This window comes from Talpa occidentalis, unplaced genomic scaffold (assembly GCF_014898055.3).
Source record: "Talpa occidentalis isolate TD23 unplaced genomic scaffold, MPIMG_talOcc4v2.1 talOcc4.9, whole genome shotgun sequence".
Taxonomy (NCBI): domain Eukaryota; kingdom Metazoa; phylum Chordata; class Mammalia; order Eulipotyphla; family Talpidae; genus Talpa; species Talpa occidentalis.
This window is the reverse complement of record NW_023605305.1, coordinates 64,231,533-64,248,964: the sequence shown is the minus strand read 5'-3', so window position 1 is coordinate 64,248,964 and position 17,432 is coordinate 64,231,533. Positions and strand designations below refer to the sequence as shown.

General features: G+C 42.1%; 1 protein-coding gene across 1 annotated transcript in view; it reads right to left on the bottom strand.

Annotated features, from left to right (window-relative positions):
* Nucleotides 1-17,432, bottom strand: part of FYB2 (FYN binding protein 2) — an 84,734-nt gene that overhangs the window by 43,954 nt on the left and 23,348 nt on the right. Inside the window, exons 2-4 of the mRNA XM_054691541.1 lie at nucleotides 12,162-12,885; nucleotides 8,687-8,848; nucleotides 6,999-7,032 (exon numbers count right to left, since the gene is read on the bottom strand). Of these exons, the coding sequence (XP_054547516.1) occupies nucleotides 6,999-7,032; nucleotides 8,687-8,848; nucleotides 12,162-12,885 (920 nt within the window). The remainder of the gene's footprint in view (nucleotides 1-6,998; nucleotides 7,033-8,686; nucleotides 8,849-12,161; nucleotides 12,886-17,432) is intronic.

The window sequence follows — 17,432 nt, the reverse complement described above, 5'->3', positions numbered from 1 at the left end:
CTTGTACTACCTTGGCTCTAGGGCGAGTCATGAAAGTCTCTGAGCTCTTGGTTTCTCCTTTACAAAATGGGATATTAATGCTGGCCATGGCACTAAAATGAGCATGACAGAGAGAAAATTATTATTATTTTTTAAGATTGATTTATTTATACAAGCACTGGGTACAGTCAGAGGTGCAGGAGGGTGAGAGAATTCACCAGAGCCAGAGCGGAGAGTAGAACAGGCAGAGTGAAGAAATACACTGCTGAGGGGAGCAGCGGGAGGCAGGAAGGTCTGCACCCCATGTGGGACCCTCGCCCGGTGACCGGGGATTGAACCAGCGCTGCAGAGGCTGCGGGCAGCTTCGCAACCCAGCACTCAACCGCTGCGCCACCGGGGAGGCCCGAGAAAATTATTAATAAGTAACAAATTGTGGAAAAATTGAAAGATGTCTAATCAATTTCTTGGAATACTTTTGTCAGCAATGAATGTCTGATGTTAGATGATCAGAAAGATTTTCGCTACATGTGGCCAAATGTGGCTTCATTTCCACTCACCTTTCCTGAACATAACCTATGTACAAAAATAGGCTGCTGGTCTGCATCTTGGGATTGTTGAGTTCTCCCAAAGTTGACTTTTTCTAGATTATCATCTAAATGCCTCTAAAGAGAAAGAGCCATACTTGGCTCCAAAGGCTTTTAATAGTTTAGCTCCACCCTTGCCTATTTCCTTACATAGGTCTTTCTGCAGACAGAAAATGTAATCCTAACACAGGCATTCAAGAACACCTGCCTGGAGTAAGTCCACACTCAGTAGTAGAGCAGACCATGAGTTTTTAACCCTTGTCCTCTTGTTGTGGATGAAGATCCTCATGTGACATCTTGTAAGGCAGCCAGGGGTGGCAGGTGAAGCGATGCCTTGGAGTCAGCTGATTAATTGTGGTCATGTTGCATCATCCTGATTTACTTTACCTGATTTGTGGTCAGACTGTCTACTAACCACCTGCTTTGTGGGGTGGCTGTGATTGGGACTTTTAAAATAAGGAAGCAGACATAAATACAGGGTACACATCCTTGTCTATGGAAAGTGCTCAATAAATAGAATGGATAAGTGAATTTTCTCTAAAGGAAGAATATTTAAAAACAAACCCACTACTCCTGACAGCACTGCCCTTGTGAAAAGTAGACCAAATATTGGCCTGTATCCCTGAGGTCCAATTAAAAGGGGGATAATAAGAATTTACTGAAGTGACTTGAGTTGAAGCCAACTGAGTGTTCTGGGTCTAAAATTTAAAGGCATAGGCTTCAAAAAAATTCCTATTCTTTATTTTTGCCCATAGTGATTCACTTTAGCACACTGGGATCTTGTAGCCCACATCTCCCAGATAGCATTATGAGGGTTCTGCTTGACTGATGGTCAATCAGAACAGGTCTATTCCTGTCTCAATGATCCAAAACACAGCCATTCAGGAAAGAACACTGTAGTTAAAAATAATTTTAAAATCAGCCTGTAGACATTCAGGTCTTACATGCATAAAGGCACAAATACATCCAAGTGCTCTTTAACAGATGAATGGATAGAGGATCTGTGGAGCATATATTCAATGGAATATTACACAGTCGAAAAGTAAAAGACAGATTTCAGATGGTCTCACCCATCTGCAGAATATAAATGCCCAAAAACCAATTTGAACTTGGCAAAAAGAAGAGAACAGTTATCAGAGGAAATAGGGGAAAGGATAGAGGGATTGAGGGAGGGGGCAGATAGGCAATGGTTGTGGGTAGTTTGGTGGAGGGAACAAAAACAATGCATAAAATAGAACCCCAAAAAAATGTTTTAAAAAAATTCATGACAAAGAAAAATCACGGCTTGTTTTGTTAAGTAGTAAACAACCTTCAATAACTTTCAGGAGGGCTCAGTTTTGGACTGAGTGAGCACAAATGATTTGCCAAGTACTTGACATGTGTTAGTATCAATGGAGGAAGCAGCAAATCACCTACAAATTGGGTTAGATTCCTCTCTTGCCTTCCATCTCACTCCTCGAAGCTGGCCTTTCCTCCAAAATATCTCTCAAATCTATTCATTTATCTCCATTTCTATCCCTTTGTTCCTCTCCTGTTACTTACACTCTCTGTGACTCTTCTTTAGGAAATGGTCATCATCTACTTCTTAAGATTGTCAAAAACAGACACAATTTGAGTGTTGGTTGTAGTATTTAATGTTCTGATCATCATTTCATTGTTGCTGGAATGGCCTTTGAGACTGGCTTCCTAGTACCACCTGCTTCCCCACTAAATTTATTCATACCGCATTCAGAGTGATCCTTACAAAATAAATGTCAGCTCACATCACTTCCTAGCTTAAAACTCACCTATGGCTTCCTAATGCATTTAGTGCAAAATCTGAACTCTTCTAGGGCTCAGTCACCAATCCCCTGGGACAAGCTGCTTAGCTATGCTTCCCTCCTTTCTGGCTCTTTAAACATGCTGAGGGGGAATCTGCCTTGACACTTTGTCCGAACTATTCCCTTCCCTGTAATTTTCTTTCCTAGACATTCCATGACTGTCCTCATTATTCAGGTCTTAACCCAAATGGCATTTCTTCAGAGGTGCCTTTCTTGATCATCCTCCATTTCCTTTATTTTACTCCCAATTCTACTTAAGACCCTAATGCTAATTAAAATTTTTCCTTTATAGCACTTACCACTATCCAAACAAGGATTGCGGATACATTTTGTTTGGCCAAGATGTAGTGGGGGTTGTCATTATTTTATTTGCGTGCCTTTGGTGATGCATTTACTTCCCTGGCCTCCCTTCCTGATTATCTCACACAGGTCTGTCACACGGTCACATAACCTGTCCCTAGACATCTGTGTTTCCTGCTCTGCAAGGGGGTAGAATTATCAAAAACAGAAACATCAGGGCATGTCCCAAAGTATTAGGTTGCAAAAGATCATCCAGAAGACTCCAAATGGCCTTATATTATCTCTTAAAGACTATCATTAAATAAATACACAAAATTAAAATGTTCAAGAGAGAAAATGGTGACCTCCTGGGATCCACCCACAGATCCTCATCTAAGAAACACTGTACTTTTGAACAGTTTCTATTTCTGAAATAAACAGCCTCTTTCTTGTCTGAGGGACCAGTGTCTGAGGGGGAGATTGCCTGAGTCAGGACTACCCTCTGACACTACTTAATGGGAAAAAAGCCATATTTATAGCTAATGAATAAAATATTAGCCAACTCTGCTAAGTAATGAGAGAGACCCAGGGATGGCTGTGCCCTGGATAACCTGCTTGGCTCACACAAGTAGAGGCTGCTTATTCAAGAGGGACTCCAGCCAAGTCAGTTCTCATGAAAGAGTGATGACAGAATAATCTCAAAAGAATCATTTCACTGTTGGAGACTAATGAGATATTAATATTTCAGAGATAACAAGAGACAAAGAGGCCAATGGTTGAAGGAACTAGGACTCATTGAACACCTTCTGGGTACTCCATGCTTCATATAACGTAGTTCATTTAGTCTTCATGCCAAATAATGAAGAAAATATTGTATCTACTTTATCCATCCTGTATAAGATCCAAAGCTGTTAGGTGGCTAGCTAAGGTACAGAGGAGGGATTTGATGGTGTGCTGATCTGAGTGCAGACCTGTGCTCTGCCCATTACACAATGCAGCATCTCCCATTCAGTGCACAGTAAGAGGCTCCTAAATGGAATGTTTGTTATAAATGTGCTCAATACTTGACAATATGATTAAAATAGCCACAGAAATATAACTAAAACACAAAAGCTTGTGTTTTGTGAATAATGAGAAAACAATAAAAGGTTTAGTTTAGAGAAGAATATAGTCCTTAGATGTCTTTAGATTGTCTAAAGACTGCTATGTAAAGAAGAGGAAAAGATAATGTCTATTGCACTTTTACTGCACTAAGACCTGAATCCAAGAGATACGGTCAACTCATTTCAGAGGGCAGTTTGATTCTAAAGTCAGTGCATTAGGACAGAATAGTCAAATTGTCCTTGTAAATCTCTGAGGGAAAAGGTGTCACACTATATAGTCTGACCACTGTCTCCTCTACTTGCTTATCACACCAAGTCTGCCCCATGTTCAAATGAATTGCTGTTTCTTTGGTTGAAGTGCCAGAGAAGAAGTCTAATTAGAGTCAAGTGTTAGGAAGATTGCATACCCAACTAAATGCCATGGTCAGAGCATACTCACATGCACACTGAGATGCCCGTTCTATGCTAGGCACCAGGGAACCAAGACAAGATAGGGCACAGCACACACTGTCCCCTCAAACTGACACTGGGAATGATGCTTATTGAGTCTATGGTACAGATCACAGCCAAGCTGTCCAAATTTCCCCTTTCACAGAAATGCACAGAGAATGTGACTCCACTGAACTACCTCATGCTGTCATTCCACTCTTTCAAATGGATAACAAGGAGTAGGCAACTGGACAAAAAGTTCTTGAGCACAATGAAAGGCATTTAGCACCATGCAGTAGTTCCTTATTTATTCCTTGGTATACAGATCCTCCATAATCTGGTTCCTATCTGCTTATAAAGTCACATGCTACATAACAATGCTTTGGTCCATGACAGACTGCATAGGCCAATGTGGCCCCTATATACAGCCTGGTATAAAGCAGTAGGATTTATCCTGTGGATGTCTGTAATCACACTCTATAATGTTTGCACAAAGATGAAATCACCTAATACTTCTCAGAACGTATCCCTGTAGTTAATGGGATGTATGGTCATTTCTTTCTAATTTTTACTATACCTTCCGTATTCTAATTCTACTTAAGTATTTCCAGTTTCCATAGATAAGCCACTTTTTTTTTTAATTGAGGCAACACTGGTTTATAATACTGCTGTGACTCAGAGTCACAGGATCATGCACAGATATGCCATGTTATTTCATATCTCCAGTCTCTGCCTACAGTGTCGCTTCTCACATTATCCGTAATATTTATTTCAAGTGTTTCCTCTTCAGTGTTAGGTTGATTGGATTAACACCCCTATTCTTCACCCCTTCCTGGATTCCTGCCCTTTGCTAGATAAATTTTCAGTGCCTTCCTCCTCTGACTTGGTTTGGCCACATGACTTGCTCTGAGTAACAGCAAATGTTACAGAGGCCTTAAGTGTGCTTGTGCAATCTGGCTTATCTTGATTGTCTGCTGTGACTGCTAGACACCTCTTGGGCTGCTTGCTAGATGTTAGATGTGCTAGGTAAGTCAGGTTGCCCTGTTCATCCCAGCCAAGGCAATCCTACATCAGCTACCTGCAAGCTGACTCAGACATGCGAGCAACTCCAGATAATAACCACAAAGCTAAGTAGATGGTCCCCAGTCAGCTGCAAATATCTGACAAAGCCCAGTAGAACCCAGTACAGATCAGGTGCAGCCCACACTCATGGTACATGCCATAGAAGGCTAGTTGCTTATTACATAGCAGTGCTGCAGGGTTAGACAACTGACGTTCTATAAAGACTCCAGAGAAAAGAAATCCCTCCCTTATTTGTTCAGCCTGTGAGTCTTTTACCTTCCTCAATTGTGAAACTTAACATCCTTTACTATTACAAACATTTGATGAATTAGTAACATGACTACTGGTTTTTATGTTTGGTTCTCTTAAGATTCACCTTAAGAACAGGAACATCTTAGGAAGAGAGGGGAGGTGATATCATCAAAATAGTTTGGGTACACCTACAAACACAACCATTATGGAAAATAGCATGGCAGTTCTTAAAAAAAAAATTGATTTACCTTATGATCCAGCAATCCCATTCCTGGGTATATATCCAAAGGAATTGAAATATTTTGAAGAGATATCTTCACACCTGTCCTGACTGCAGCATTATTTACAATAACCAAGATATGCACACACCTAAGTGTCCACCAGTGCATGAATGGATAAAGAAAGTGCAACGATACATATATGTATATAATGGATTATTATTCAGTCATCAGAAAGAGGGAAATCCTGCCATTTGAGTGCAACATATTAAGTGAGAAAAGTAAGACAGAGACAAATACTGTATAATATCACTTATATGTATAATCAACATACACTGAACTTACAAAAATGGAGTAGAATGATGTTTACCAGGCACTTGGGGTGAAGGAATTGGAGAAAATATTTTTACAGATACCAACTTGCAACTAGTAGATCTATAAATTTAATGTAGAACACAATGATTGTAATTAAAAAAAATTGGAAATTGCAAAGTGGCTAAGCGACTAGATCTTAACTGTTCTCAACAAGACATGATGGTTATGTGAGGTGGTAAAGGCAGTAGCTAACCCTACTCTCTTACTCATACTGCAATATATAAATGTATCTAACCAACGCACACCTCAAGCATACACACATCATAGGTCATTGTGTCAGAATGGACTGGAATTGTGATTCTGCAGGGGCAAACATTCTGAACCCACAGTCTTTAACTGTAAAACGAGGACAGTGACAGCAACTTCGCAGCCTTTTTGAGAAAAGGCAATAAGAACATCTGTGTAAAATAGCAGCTCGACGCATGACACATCAAAAGGCTCACTAGAGAGCATTTGGTCGAGTGAATTAATGAACTGATACTTCTGTGGCCAGATTTTTAGAATGAGTACACCAAAAATAGAAGATCCTTTGTCCCATTACCAATCCCTAGCATCACACCAGCTGCCCAGCACACTCCAGAGCCTCTAATTCCATTTATTACTGTGGAAGCTGATGTTTCAATTTACTGAACCTAGCTGTATAATAAATAAAAGTACCTCAGAGAACCATCTTTGCAACATAGCGTCAGCACAGCACATAGTTAACTGCGGTTTATTTAATCTCTCATTTAAAACAAAAGTTGCAGCTCATTGTTTATAAATCTGTTCTTCCTGCAATCCTTCTGAGAAATGCACACACTTGGCGTGTGCTTATTGCTTGCTCCTGGGCAGGCTAAGCAGCCTTGCTGCCTTCAGTGCCTTGCTACACTTCCACACAACTAAGAAACAGGTACTCACCTCTGCGGAGGCAGGTTGCCCTCTTTCATGGCAGCTGAAAGGGCAAGGGGCGGCATGAGAAAGAGGCATTAGCAACGGCCGATAAAGTGAATGACATATGTGCAGTGATCTGACCCCAGAGGCAAAGTGTGGTGTGGTTTGTGACCCATGCCTCCCAAGCCCCAAGCCCCCAGGGGACTGCCCTTATGAGCACTCTCTCTCGTGTCAGAATTTGAGCTCTTTGGAGGCCAGAACTTCTGTGGGGCTCTCTTAATTTCCCATGTCTGCACAGGGCTCACCCAAGAGTGGAGTGGTTCAAAGCAAGCTTGAAGTAAAAGTAATACTGACTTTACTGGACACTAACTGGTGTGCAGAGCACTGTTTAAACTTTCCCCCTACCTCATGTTGTCTGTCTTCCCAATAATCCTATGAGGTGAGTGTCATCCCTATTGACAGATGAGGAAAACAAGGCTCGGAGAGCAATGTGCCCAAAGTCAAATACCTAGTGAGAAGGGCGGCTGGGACTGACCGCATCCAATTAATTACAGAAGACTTAGCAATTTGTCCTGTGACAACTTTTTTTCAGAGAGGTGGCCGGAGGCCTGCATTATTTATTATTTATAAAAGCCCTATTTAGCCTTCTCTGATATGGAGGTGGTTGCACTACTTAGGTCTACTCTATTGTAGGGCTTGACCTCTCTATGTGGAATTCTCCTTTAGGCTAAGGTTTTGGATGACTTCTAGCAGTACTTCTCAAAGTGGGTCCTCAGAGCAGCAGCATTGGTACCCCAGCAACTTGTTAAAAAGGCAACTGCTCAGGTCCTAAGCCCAGACCAAATAAATCACAAACTCTGGGGATGAGGCCCAGCAATATATATATATATTATGAGGCCCAGCAATACAAATCGATTAGGTGATGCTGAAACCTGCTTAGGTTTGAGAACAACCGAGTTAAAGGCATAGATCCAGGAGGTTGCCCAAAGTCACCAAATATATCAAGACCACATCTGCTCTCTTGGGCTACCATCTGCCAGCGCTCCTGGCTACAGAAAAACAAACACTGGCAGAGCACTCCAAAGTGTACGTTCACCTCATGTTTCATGTGAGCAAACATAAGCAAAGGTGCTTACGGCGTCAACAGGCTCAGACTGGCGTGGGTGCAGAGGGCTGAAGTGGCGTCCCAAACAACAGCAGGGAAGACACAGAAAAGCACACCAAACCAGTTCCCAAGGTCGTTCCGTTCCTGGAAAGGACCAGTGGCGGCAGGGTGGGAGCCCTTCAACTCACCACTGAGTCCTGAGGGTCCTCAGAGGATCTCAGGTCAAGTTCACACTGACTTTCCTCCTTTCTCACCCCTTCTACCCACCTACTGCACAGGTTGTATTGACAACACAGGCTTTGTGGAAACACAAAGGCTCACTGCCTCCTGCTCAGCTACTTTTTCATTTTCTTCCTCTTGGACAGATTCCCAGTGATCAAATGCAAAGCTCTCAGGGGAAGCAGGCTGACCCGGGAGCGATAAAGGGCCAATTCCCACAGATTTGTCATTTCTCAGGCCAGGTGCCATGGCTCTGCGTGAGAATGAGCAGTGATGGATGTCCAGCCCCGTGAAACGCAGCTTGGCTCTGTCACCTGGAAGGAGGAGGTGATGCTGGGGGACACAGGCATGCCTCTGGCTGGCTGTGTACAGTCCCTACACATTCCCTTACCTTCCCTGTGGGTCTTGGGGACAGCAGCTGGCAGCCTCTGGAAGGCCTGGAGGTCCACAACTGGGGGCTTTGGAGGTTTTCTCGGAGGAGGACCCAGGGACTCGATGGAAGGCAGTGGCTTAGTTTTAGGAAGCTGGTGATGCTTGACATCTGGCTGTTTTTCTAAGAACAAAGAGTCCAAAATGTAGGTTATTGTTATTCCCATACCGGGGCTTGTCTGATGAAACAGACTGAATTCCTTGCCTCAGTCTCACACCCCTCCAAACTATATCCACCCAGCAGCCAGAGTGCCCCATAGAGATGCAAACCTGATGCTGTCACCCTCCCGCTGCCCAGAGGATGCAACCTCAGAATGTCAGCCATTCCTCCATCTTCGCATGTAACACCACCAGCCCTATCTACACTTCCAGATTCTTTTCTTACCACATTAAGCATCCTACTTCCCAGATGTTAATTTCAAACCTCTTTAAGTCATGCCACTAGTTTCTCAATCCTCTAGATTTGATTTTAAAAGTCTCAAAAAGCTTTCCTATATGTCAAGATTTTGTCCATGCCAATGCTGGCCCTGGAATGTTGCTCTGTCACTTCTCTCTTGGCAAAGCTTGATTCATCGTTTATGGTCCTGTTCTAGTGACATCTCCTCTAGGAAGCTTTCCCTCATTTCTATCAGAAATCAAGGCCTTAATCAACCATGCTGCTTTATATCCCCAAAGCTCATGTTAACACCACTTCAGCCTGTGTTAGAAGGGTTTGTCTATCTTCTCACTCACTGCAGTCTCCTCAGAGGCACAGACCAAGTCATACTGATCTACTCCAAACCCAGGGTCTGCTTCAGAGGAAATGGACAATGCCATTCTTCAAAGATTTATGATGGAGTAAATAACAAGGTCTCAAGGAGGAAGGGCTGCTCTGATTTCCAGGCCTAACATCTGGGCCAGGCATCAAGCTGACTTTGTGGTATCTGGGCATCTTTGAATTTTGTGTCCTGGAATTTGCCAGAACAGTCCTAATTTACTTTGTCCTTCTGCACTCCTAAGTGAAACCCTAACACAAATTCCAATATTATATATGAAGTCATCTCCATCTCTTATACTGGAAATAACACAAAATATTATATAATCCAAGTGCCTTGATTTTTGACTTAAATTATAGAGTGGCTGACTCCACGATGTTAAAAAATAAAATAGGCCCAAAATGGAGTCATTTACACCAACCCCCTCAACACCTACTACCTAATTTAAATATAGTTTCAGTCTCCCTGCAAATGTGGAATTTTTAAATCACTCAACTTAGAATTTTTGCCAGCACTAAGGGAAGGTAGCTTTGCCTGAAATGATCTTTCTCTTCTTTTACTAATAACCTTGGCATACCTTCTTTTGGGTTACAAAATCCTTCCCCTTTCTACTTGCTAGAGGAAGCAGTGCTGCCCATTTGTGAATCATCTCATAAAGTCAGTTAGAGCTTCCAATTTATTCAGATGAATTTTCTTGAATCATTTTCACTAGTAAAAGTAAAGTTGGCTAATATTTCCCCAATACCTCTGTGCCACTTCCTCAAAGCTCTGCTGTCCTCTGCAAGCAGGGAGGGAGTTTCTTCCTTGCTCTACCAGCAGAGGTTCCCATCTCCTTTGACTTTAATTACAAGTCCCATTGTCAGAAAGTTCTATATCAAACTAAGGAGATGACAATGTGAAAATGAATGATCACCAAGTCACTGGGCTCTGAATTTCTATAAGACTCTGGGTTATCTTACATGGGTTATCTCATATAATCCTCTCAACAGCTCATCAGGTAGGTAATCCATTCATTTCCTTCTATCCATCCTTTCCCCCATGCATCTTCCCTCCATTCCTCAATAACTATTTACCTACAATATTCCAAGGCTTACTCTGTTATCCCAGTAGCTGGGGACAGTTAAGGGCAAGAACAGATATACCTCTGCCCTCAGGAATTATCATTCTGTAAGGGCAGACTGATAACAAACATAGCAGACATAAACAAACAATCAATATAGTTACAGAGATCTATTAGTTCTATGAAAGATATAGAACAGTCTGATATGAAAAAGTATTAATTGTTTGTGGTGAGGAGGTTGTCCTTAAAAAGGAGAGTTTAGGGGAGGATTATCTGAGACAGTGTCACTTGAACTTCAAAAGGAGTTTTCTAGGGAGAGGGAACTGCAGGCCTAAACTCCTAAGGCATATCAAGGTCCACTCAAGAACCTTGTTGACTATGGGTTAGTAATCCAGAGGAAGAGAGGCAGGCCAGAAGTCAGGGACACACAGCAGGGACCAGAAGGAACAGGGCTATGAAACCAGCAGTAAGTGGTTTGGATGCTTTCTAAGAGAAACCATGTGGCATAGTCATCAAGAGACCCGGCCATGCACATCTCCATCCATTCATTCAACCAATCATTAAACCTGGCTTTGTTCTCCTTGGTGCTAGTGACATGGTGGTAAAGAAGAAAGGTTTTATGTCTATGTAACTTACATTTTACTGAGGTTAAACACATACATATCAATCTATCAGGTGGGGCTAAGTGATATAAAGAAAACCAAAACAATGTAAGAAGATAGTAATGGGGGGGGGTTTAGATAGAATGGCCTACAAAGTCCACTCAGAGTTGGTGAAACTGAATGGGGAGAGAAAGACACTGATGAAGTGGGAGGGTGAGACATCAAAGGCTGGGGAGGAAATGTTCCAAGCAGAGGGATAGGCAAATGCAAGGCCCTGGGGTAGAAGCAGCTCTGTATATCTAAGGATCAGCAAGAAGGCTGATGCTCTGAGAGGAGGGGCTAAGAGAAGTAGGCCTGGACCAAATCACATGAGCCATAGCAGATAACTGGACTTCAAGTGAGCAGGGGAGATATGGCTTATACTTTAGAGGATGATGGTGCCTTCTAGGAGAACAGAAAGAAAGGGGGCAAGTGTGTGGAGGCAGGGTGATCATTTGGGCTGCTGTAGTGGTCTAGGGAACAGACTGCTGGCAAATAAGGGAAGAAGGCAGAAGTGGACAAAAGGGGAGATTCAGAAAGAATCCTGCTTGTAGAGCCAACAGCCTTGCTGACAGATTAGATGCCAAGAATGAGGGGCAGAGGTAGAAAGGGAGACTCCAACCTTTTTGGACTGAGCACTAAGAAGATGGTGGTGCTATTTACCGAGACAGGAAAGACAGGTGATGGATCAGATTTATGGGAGAGCAGATCAGTCTCTCAGAAGTAAGAAAGATTATCCAAGTTCATGCATCTTACATGGCATTCAAATTCAAGTTTTGCCCCATTGTCTGTCAGTGTAATTTCTGGAGCCTGATCACTTTACCCAGACCTGAAATTATAATTCAGCAGATGGGCCTAGAAAATCTTCTCTGGAGTTTAGAGCAAACATTACAAAGGTCACATATGTGACCATACCAAGCTAGCAAGCTCGAAATTAGAACAATGGGTCCTCCCCCAGGCTTGTGGGATTAGATGTCTTACCTGGGTCCTGGCAGGTGAGCTCACTCTCATAGACAGGCTGGTAGGTGTTCTCTCCTGGGCTCCTCTTAGGATGTAGCATTTCTAGGCTCTTCCTATCATGCTGAGAAAGTAGAAAAGTGGAATCTTCAGAAGGAGTGATAGAGTTTCTTTGGGCCATTAAGTGCCTCTGAGAAGGAAGAGTCTCTGCTTGTTTAATTTCCAGCTTTTTCCCGTGCTCTTCTGAAGGAAGTCCCACACTTTTCTGCTCTTCCAGATGGAAGGCCCTCCTTCCACAATGGAGAAAGTGTGGTGGCATCTCACTTTTCTGTGATGAAACCTTCTCCCAGTTCCATAGTTTGTCTCTAAAACTATTGGTTGTTTTCTTCTTGGTTATCTCAGCATCTGATGAATTCACATCTATTACCACAGAAGCGTTCTGCAAATTTACTGGAGAGGCAGTAGTCCTTCCTGGAGGTCCTGGGGAATTAGGACATTTCTGAACTTCGCTCCTCTGCACCACCTCCATTTTCTGGGGTTTAAGAGTCTGGGGTTCAGTGCTGGGACAATAGGATGGAAGCTGATTATGGCTGGATGAGAGGGGCTTCCCATTGGCCCAAATCTTCGACAACTGTGTGCTTCCTGGTTTTTGAGAAACACCCGCTGGGAATTTCATCAGTCCGGGAAGAGATGAGGCATCAGGATTCTGAAATCTGGCTCGAAGTTCCTGGAAGTTTATTAACCCTTCCTAAAGCATAAAAGAAAAGAAATACCTGTCATTATTCTAGGGGAAAAAGCAGTGTGATTAGCTGACTTCCCTGTGCATGTTAAGGGTTCCATGTAATAACGTGTCCATGTAATATCATTGCTCGCATATCAGGTACTATCAGCCAATAATACTATTATCTACATGACATGGAATGAAATCGATTGTCTCCTTTTTTAATATTCTTTAGATATTTGTAACAATTGCTGATAAATCCCTTGATACTAACTTTTGATGGCTGCCTTACTGCCTATAAAACTAAGTCCTGACCACCTAAATCAGCATTCAAGGTTCTTTGTGGAATTATTACCTCAAAGATGGTGGAACCAATGCCTCTAGTTCCAGACAAACACAACTACCCTTAAACTAAACAGGATTATTTTACAGTTTTGCTAGAAACCTTGTACTCTCTACCACCCTGACTTTGCTTGTATGATCTTGCTTCATGAACTGTGCCCCCAACTACCTTATCTATTCAGACTTCCCCTGGGCATGATAGGTAGCGCTAACATCTGCCCTATCTCCTTGCTGCTTCCATAGCTCTTTGGCTGTTGAATTTAACACCATGAAATAGAGAAAAGAGCAAACTTTGGAACTAGACAGACCTATGTTCAAATCTTCACTCTGCTCGATCATTTAGGCAAATATTTTGGGAAACTTGGTATTACCTACAAGTAGTCTCATCCTAAAAATAAGTTTTCAAGTGGTAGAAGCATCGGGACTACCACAAGTGTCTATCACAGTGCCTGATACATAGTAAGCCCATGATGAATAAAAGCTATTTAGAGAAGACTAGATGATCTTTGTATATTTCATACTCTATTTGGGAGATTGTGCTCTTCTTTCTAAATTGAACTCAAATTCAGTAGATGAGAATGGCAGGGGTAACAGCAGCCCAACTCTTGGGACTGAGGAAGGAACGTGCCCAGAATTTTACAGGGGATTGGTTTAGGTAGGTAGGATTACGCTTGGCTCCTACACAGTGTCCTTCCCTCTGCTCCTTCCTTTCTCTCGCTAGGTCTAATTTGTAAAAGTGCCTACCGTCCTTTGTCTTCCCATGAGGTAGAAGGGGTGGAGGTAGAGTGTGGGAGAACATCTAATGGGGTCATTTCAAAAATCAAAAGCCATCATCTTCTCCTGATCACCTTAAAGGTCTTATTTCCATGTATTCATTCTCCACGGCAGTGATTTCTGATTTTGCCAGCTGAGGGAATACTGGGTGACCTTTCCTCACTGTGTTTACAGTTGACACACACCTGCCCTTTGAAGATTTAGGAAGGGAAAGAAACTGAACAAGAAGCAGGTGTCCGGGAGGTAGCTTGTATGCTCTTTCCCTCTCCCTTTGCTCTCTCTCTCACACACACAAACACATACACACACTACGCACACATTTATAGCTTTCTCTGCAAACTGCTAGAAGTTCATTTCTTGTATGTCAAGCAGCAGACAAGTTAATTCAATACTTCCTCTCCCGAGATGTGGTAGAAACCAGCACTGGGTATGGAATCAGGAAATCTGCGTATGAGGTTCAGCTTTGCCATTTTTGAGTTATGGGTGTTGCACAAGCCACTTCTCTGAGCTCTGTTTTCCTTGCTATGAAATGGGACTATTCTAACAGTCCAGGGTTATTGTCAGCATGGACAAGGTGGTAAAAAAAAAAAAACACTAACTTAAAACCTAACATCTCAGCCAATTTTAACATGTACAGTTCAGTAATGTTAAATGCATTTACATTGTTGTGAAGATCCAGAACTCTTCATTGTGAGAAACCGAAATTCTATACCCATTAAACAACTCCCCATAACCTTTCCATCCAACAACAAATTGTACTTTCTGTATTTATGATTTTGACTACCCTAGGTAGGAATCATCTAGCATTTTTGTGACTGGCTCATTTCACTTAGCATATAATCCTGTATGCATGTGACAGGTATTTCCTTCCTTTTTAAAGACTGAATAATATTCTATTGCATGTATATGTCACATTTAGTTTATTCATATGTTGATGGACATTTGGGTTGTTTCCACCTTCTAGCTATTATGAATAAAGTTGGTATAAAAATGAATGCACCAAGATCCCTTTGAAACCCTACTTTCAATTCTTTGGGATATATGCCCAGAATTACAATTGCTAAATCACATGATACTTCTATTTTTACTTTTTTTGAGGAACCACCAAACTGTTTTCCATAGCAACTGAATGATTTTATATTCCTAACAGAACACAAAGTTTACAATTCTTTAACATCCTTGCAACACTTGTTCTTTTTGTTTGATAGTAACCATCCTAATAAGTGTAGGGTAGTTATTAGTTAATACTTTTATAGAATGTAATGATGGTGATTTTGAGCTCTTTGCACTCTAAAGCAATGCTATTATTTGGTAGATTTTAGTCTCTGCAAGAATGAGAAGGGAAAAGAATTATGGACTAATAACCTCCAAACCAAGGTTCTGTGCCAAGATCACCATTTCAGGAGGAAGCAAACCCAAAGAATATACCTGGTTCATTCCTCTTCCAGCAAATATTTATTGTACCTACTTTACGGGCTAAACACTATTTTAGACAGTCAAGGACTCTAATCTTAACTATTACATTCTAACATCAGAGAAAGAAATAAGCAAATACACTTGAAAATACTAGACAAGCCCTTCAAGGAGAATTAAATAGTGCAACAATGAGTGAGTGTCTACCCCTGATTTTCTTAGGTCCCAAAGCAAAGTGATTCCTTCTTTCTGAGTTCAGACATCTATCAAGCGAGGGGGTTGTCCTGGGTCATTTCCAAGGCCCCTTCTAACGCTCACATTTAGGTTTTATTTTCCTTCCTATAGGAAATGGAATGCATTCTGATATATATTACTCATTACTCATAGGTGGCAGGAAGTCAAGATTGATGGCAGGAAGATGGTCTGGCAGGTGCCCAAGGGGGCAATGGCTACACTCTGCTCCCTTTTCTCAAGCCACAGCCAGTCAATCTCCGCATTCTACTGATCTCAGATCTTAAGCCCAGGTCTGTGCCTTCTTTCATTCCATGCTCAAGCATATCTTCAATGGCAAAATGAACTTTCCAGCTATGAATAAGTTAAGGATCTTCAAATAGGAAGATTCTACTGAATTACCTGGGTGAGCCCAACACAATCACAAGAGCCTTTACAAGAGGGAAACAAGAGAATCAGAGATGTGACAATGGAAGTGGAGATAAGGGAGGTATGTGTTTAAGACACTATATGCTGACCTTGGAAATGGAAGAAGGGTTTGGGAGCTGAGAAGCAGGTAACCCTTAGAAGCTAGAGAAGGCAACAAATGGATTCTCCCCCACAGCTTCCAGATGAATGCTGTCCTGGTAACACCTTGATTTTATATATCTGCCCTCTAGAACTATAAGAAAGTAAGTTTGTGATGGTGTTAGCTACTAACTTTGTCATAATTTATTCAAGTGGCACTAGGAAACTAATACAATTGTTATAAGGTTTAAATAAAGGTACTTGGAAGACATAATAAGTGCTCATTAAATGTTAGCTCTTGTTATTATAGGTGGTTGTTGAGACCATAGGACTTTACTTGGGAGAATGTGTAGAGAGGTCAGAGTCCTAAGACAAGAGCAGCAGAAGGAAAGAGGAACATGGTTAATCTAGAGCGGAAGAGAAGGGGTGGGCAGTATTAATGAGGAAGACGTCAAACACTGGCAAGAGCAGCGGTGAAGTTCTGTGAGATAAAGATGGGAGGGTGCCTGATGGAATCTGTCGAGCTAGAAACCATTTCATGGACATTGTCAAAGAAAGTGTGGTGGAAAGGTGAGGGAGTGAAAAAGATACTGTGGTAAATTTTCTTTAAGGAAGCTGGCATGACTGTGGAAGAACAGGAGAGTAAGTAGAAGGGGATTCAGGGTCAACTATAGGCTTTAAATAAATTGTCTTTCTAAAGAATCTTCCCCTCTCTTGGGCCCTAAAGCTTGGAACTACATTTCCGAGGTGTCTTTCACCTAGAATTCTGCCAGGCAGAGGTATGGTGGGGGGACACAGATCTCAGCCACCTGGGGAGGCCAGACTCTTTGGGGAGCAGTGGTGGCAGAGACCCCATGCTGTGCAGTGGGCAGCTTTTGCTGGAACAGGAGGACTATCCCCTCAGTTGTACCATACCGGCTCATCCCAGGCCTCCTGGAAATTCCTAGAACAGCCTGATAAAACCCCCATTTGTTCAAACTGCAAGTACAGCTTTGGTGGTCTGCAGGGACAAATATGGAACAATATGTCCTGGTTTGCTTTTCTTCACAGCACCTATCAGCACCCTACATACTATCTCCCTCCATCAGAATGTACACCCTTTGAGGATAGGTTGTCAGTATTTGTTCATGGCTGTCACACCAGTGCCAGACATATTTGATCCAAACTGAATGCTCAAGAAAAATTTGGTGGATGTATGACTGAATGAATCCTTGATTTATAAGTCTTTCAGTGGCCCTTCAAGACAGGGGCAGTGTCTAATTTTTCTTGGTTACCCTCCTGCCCCCAATACTAGCTCTAAGGCTCAC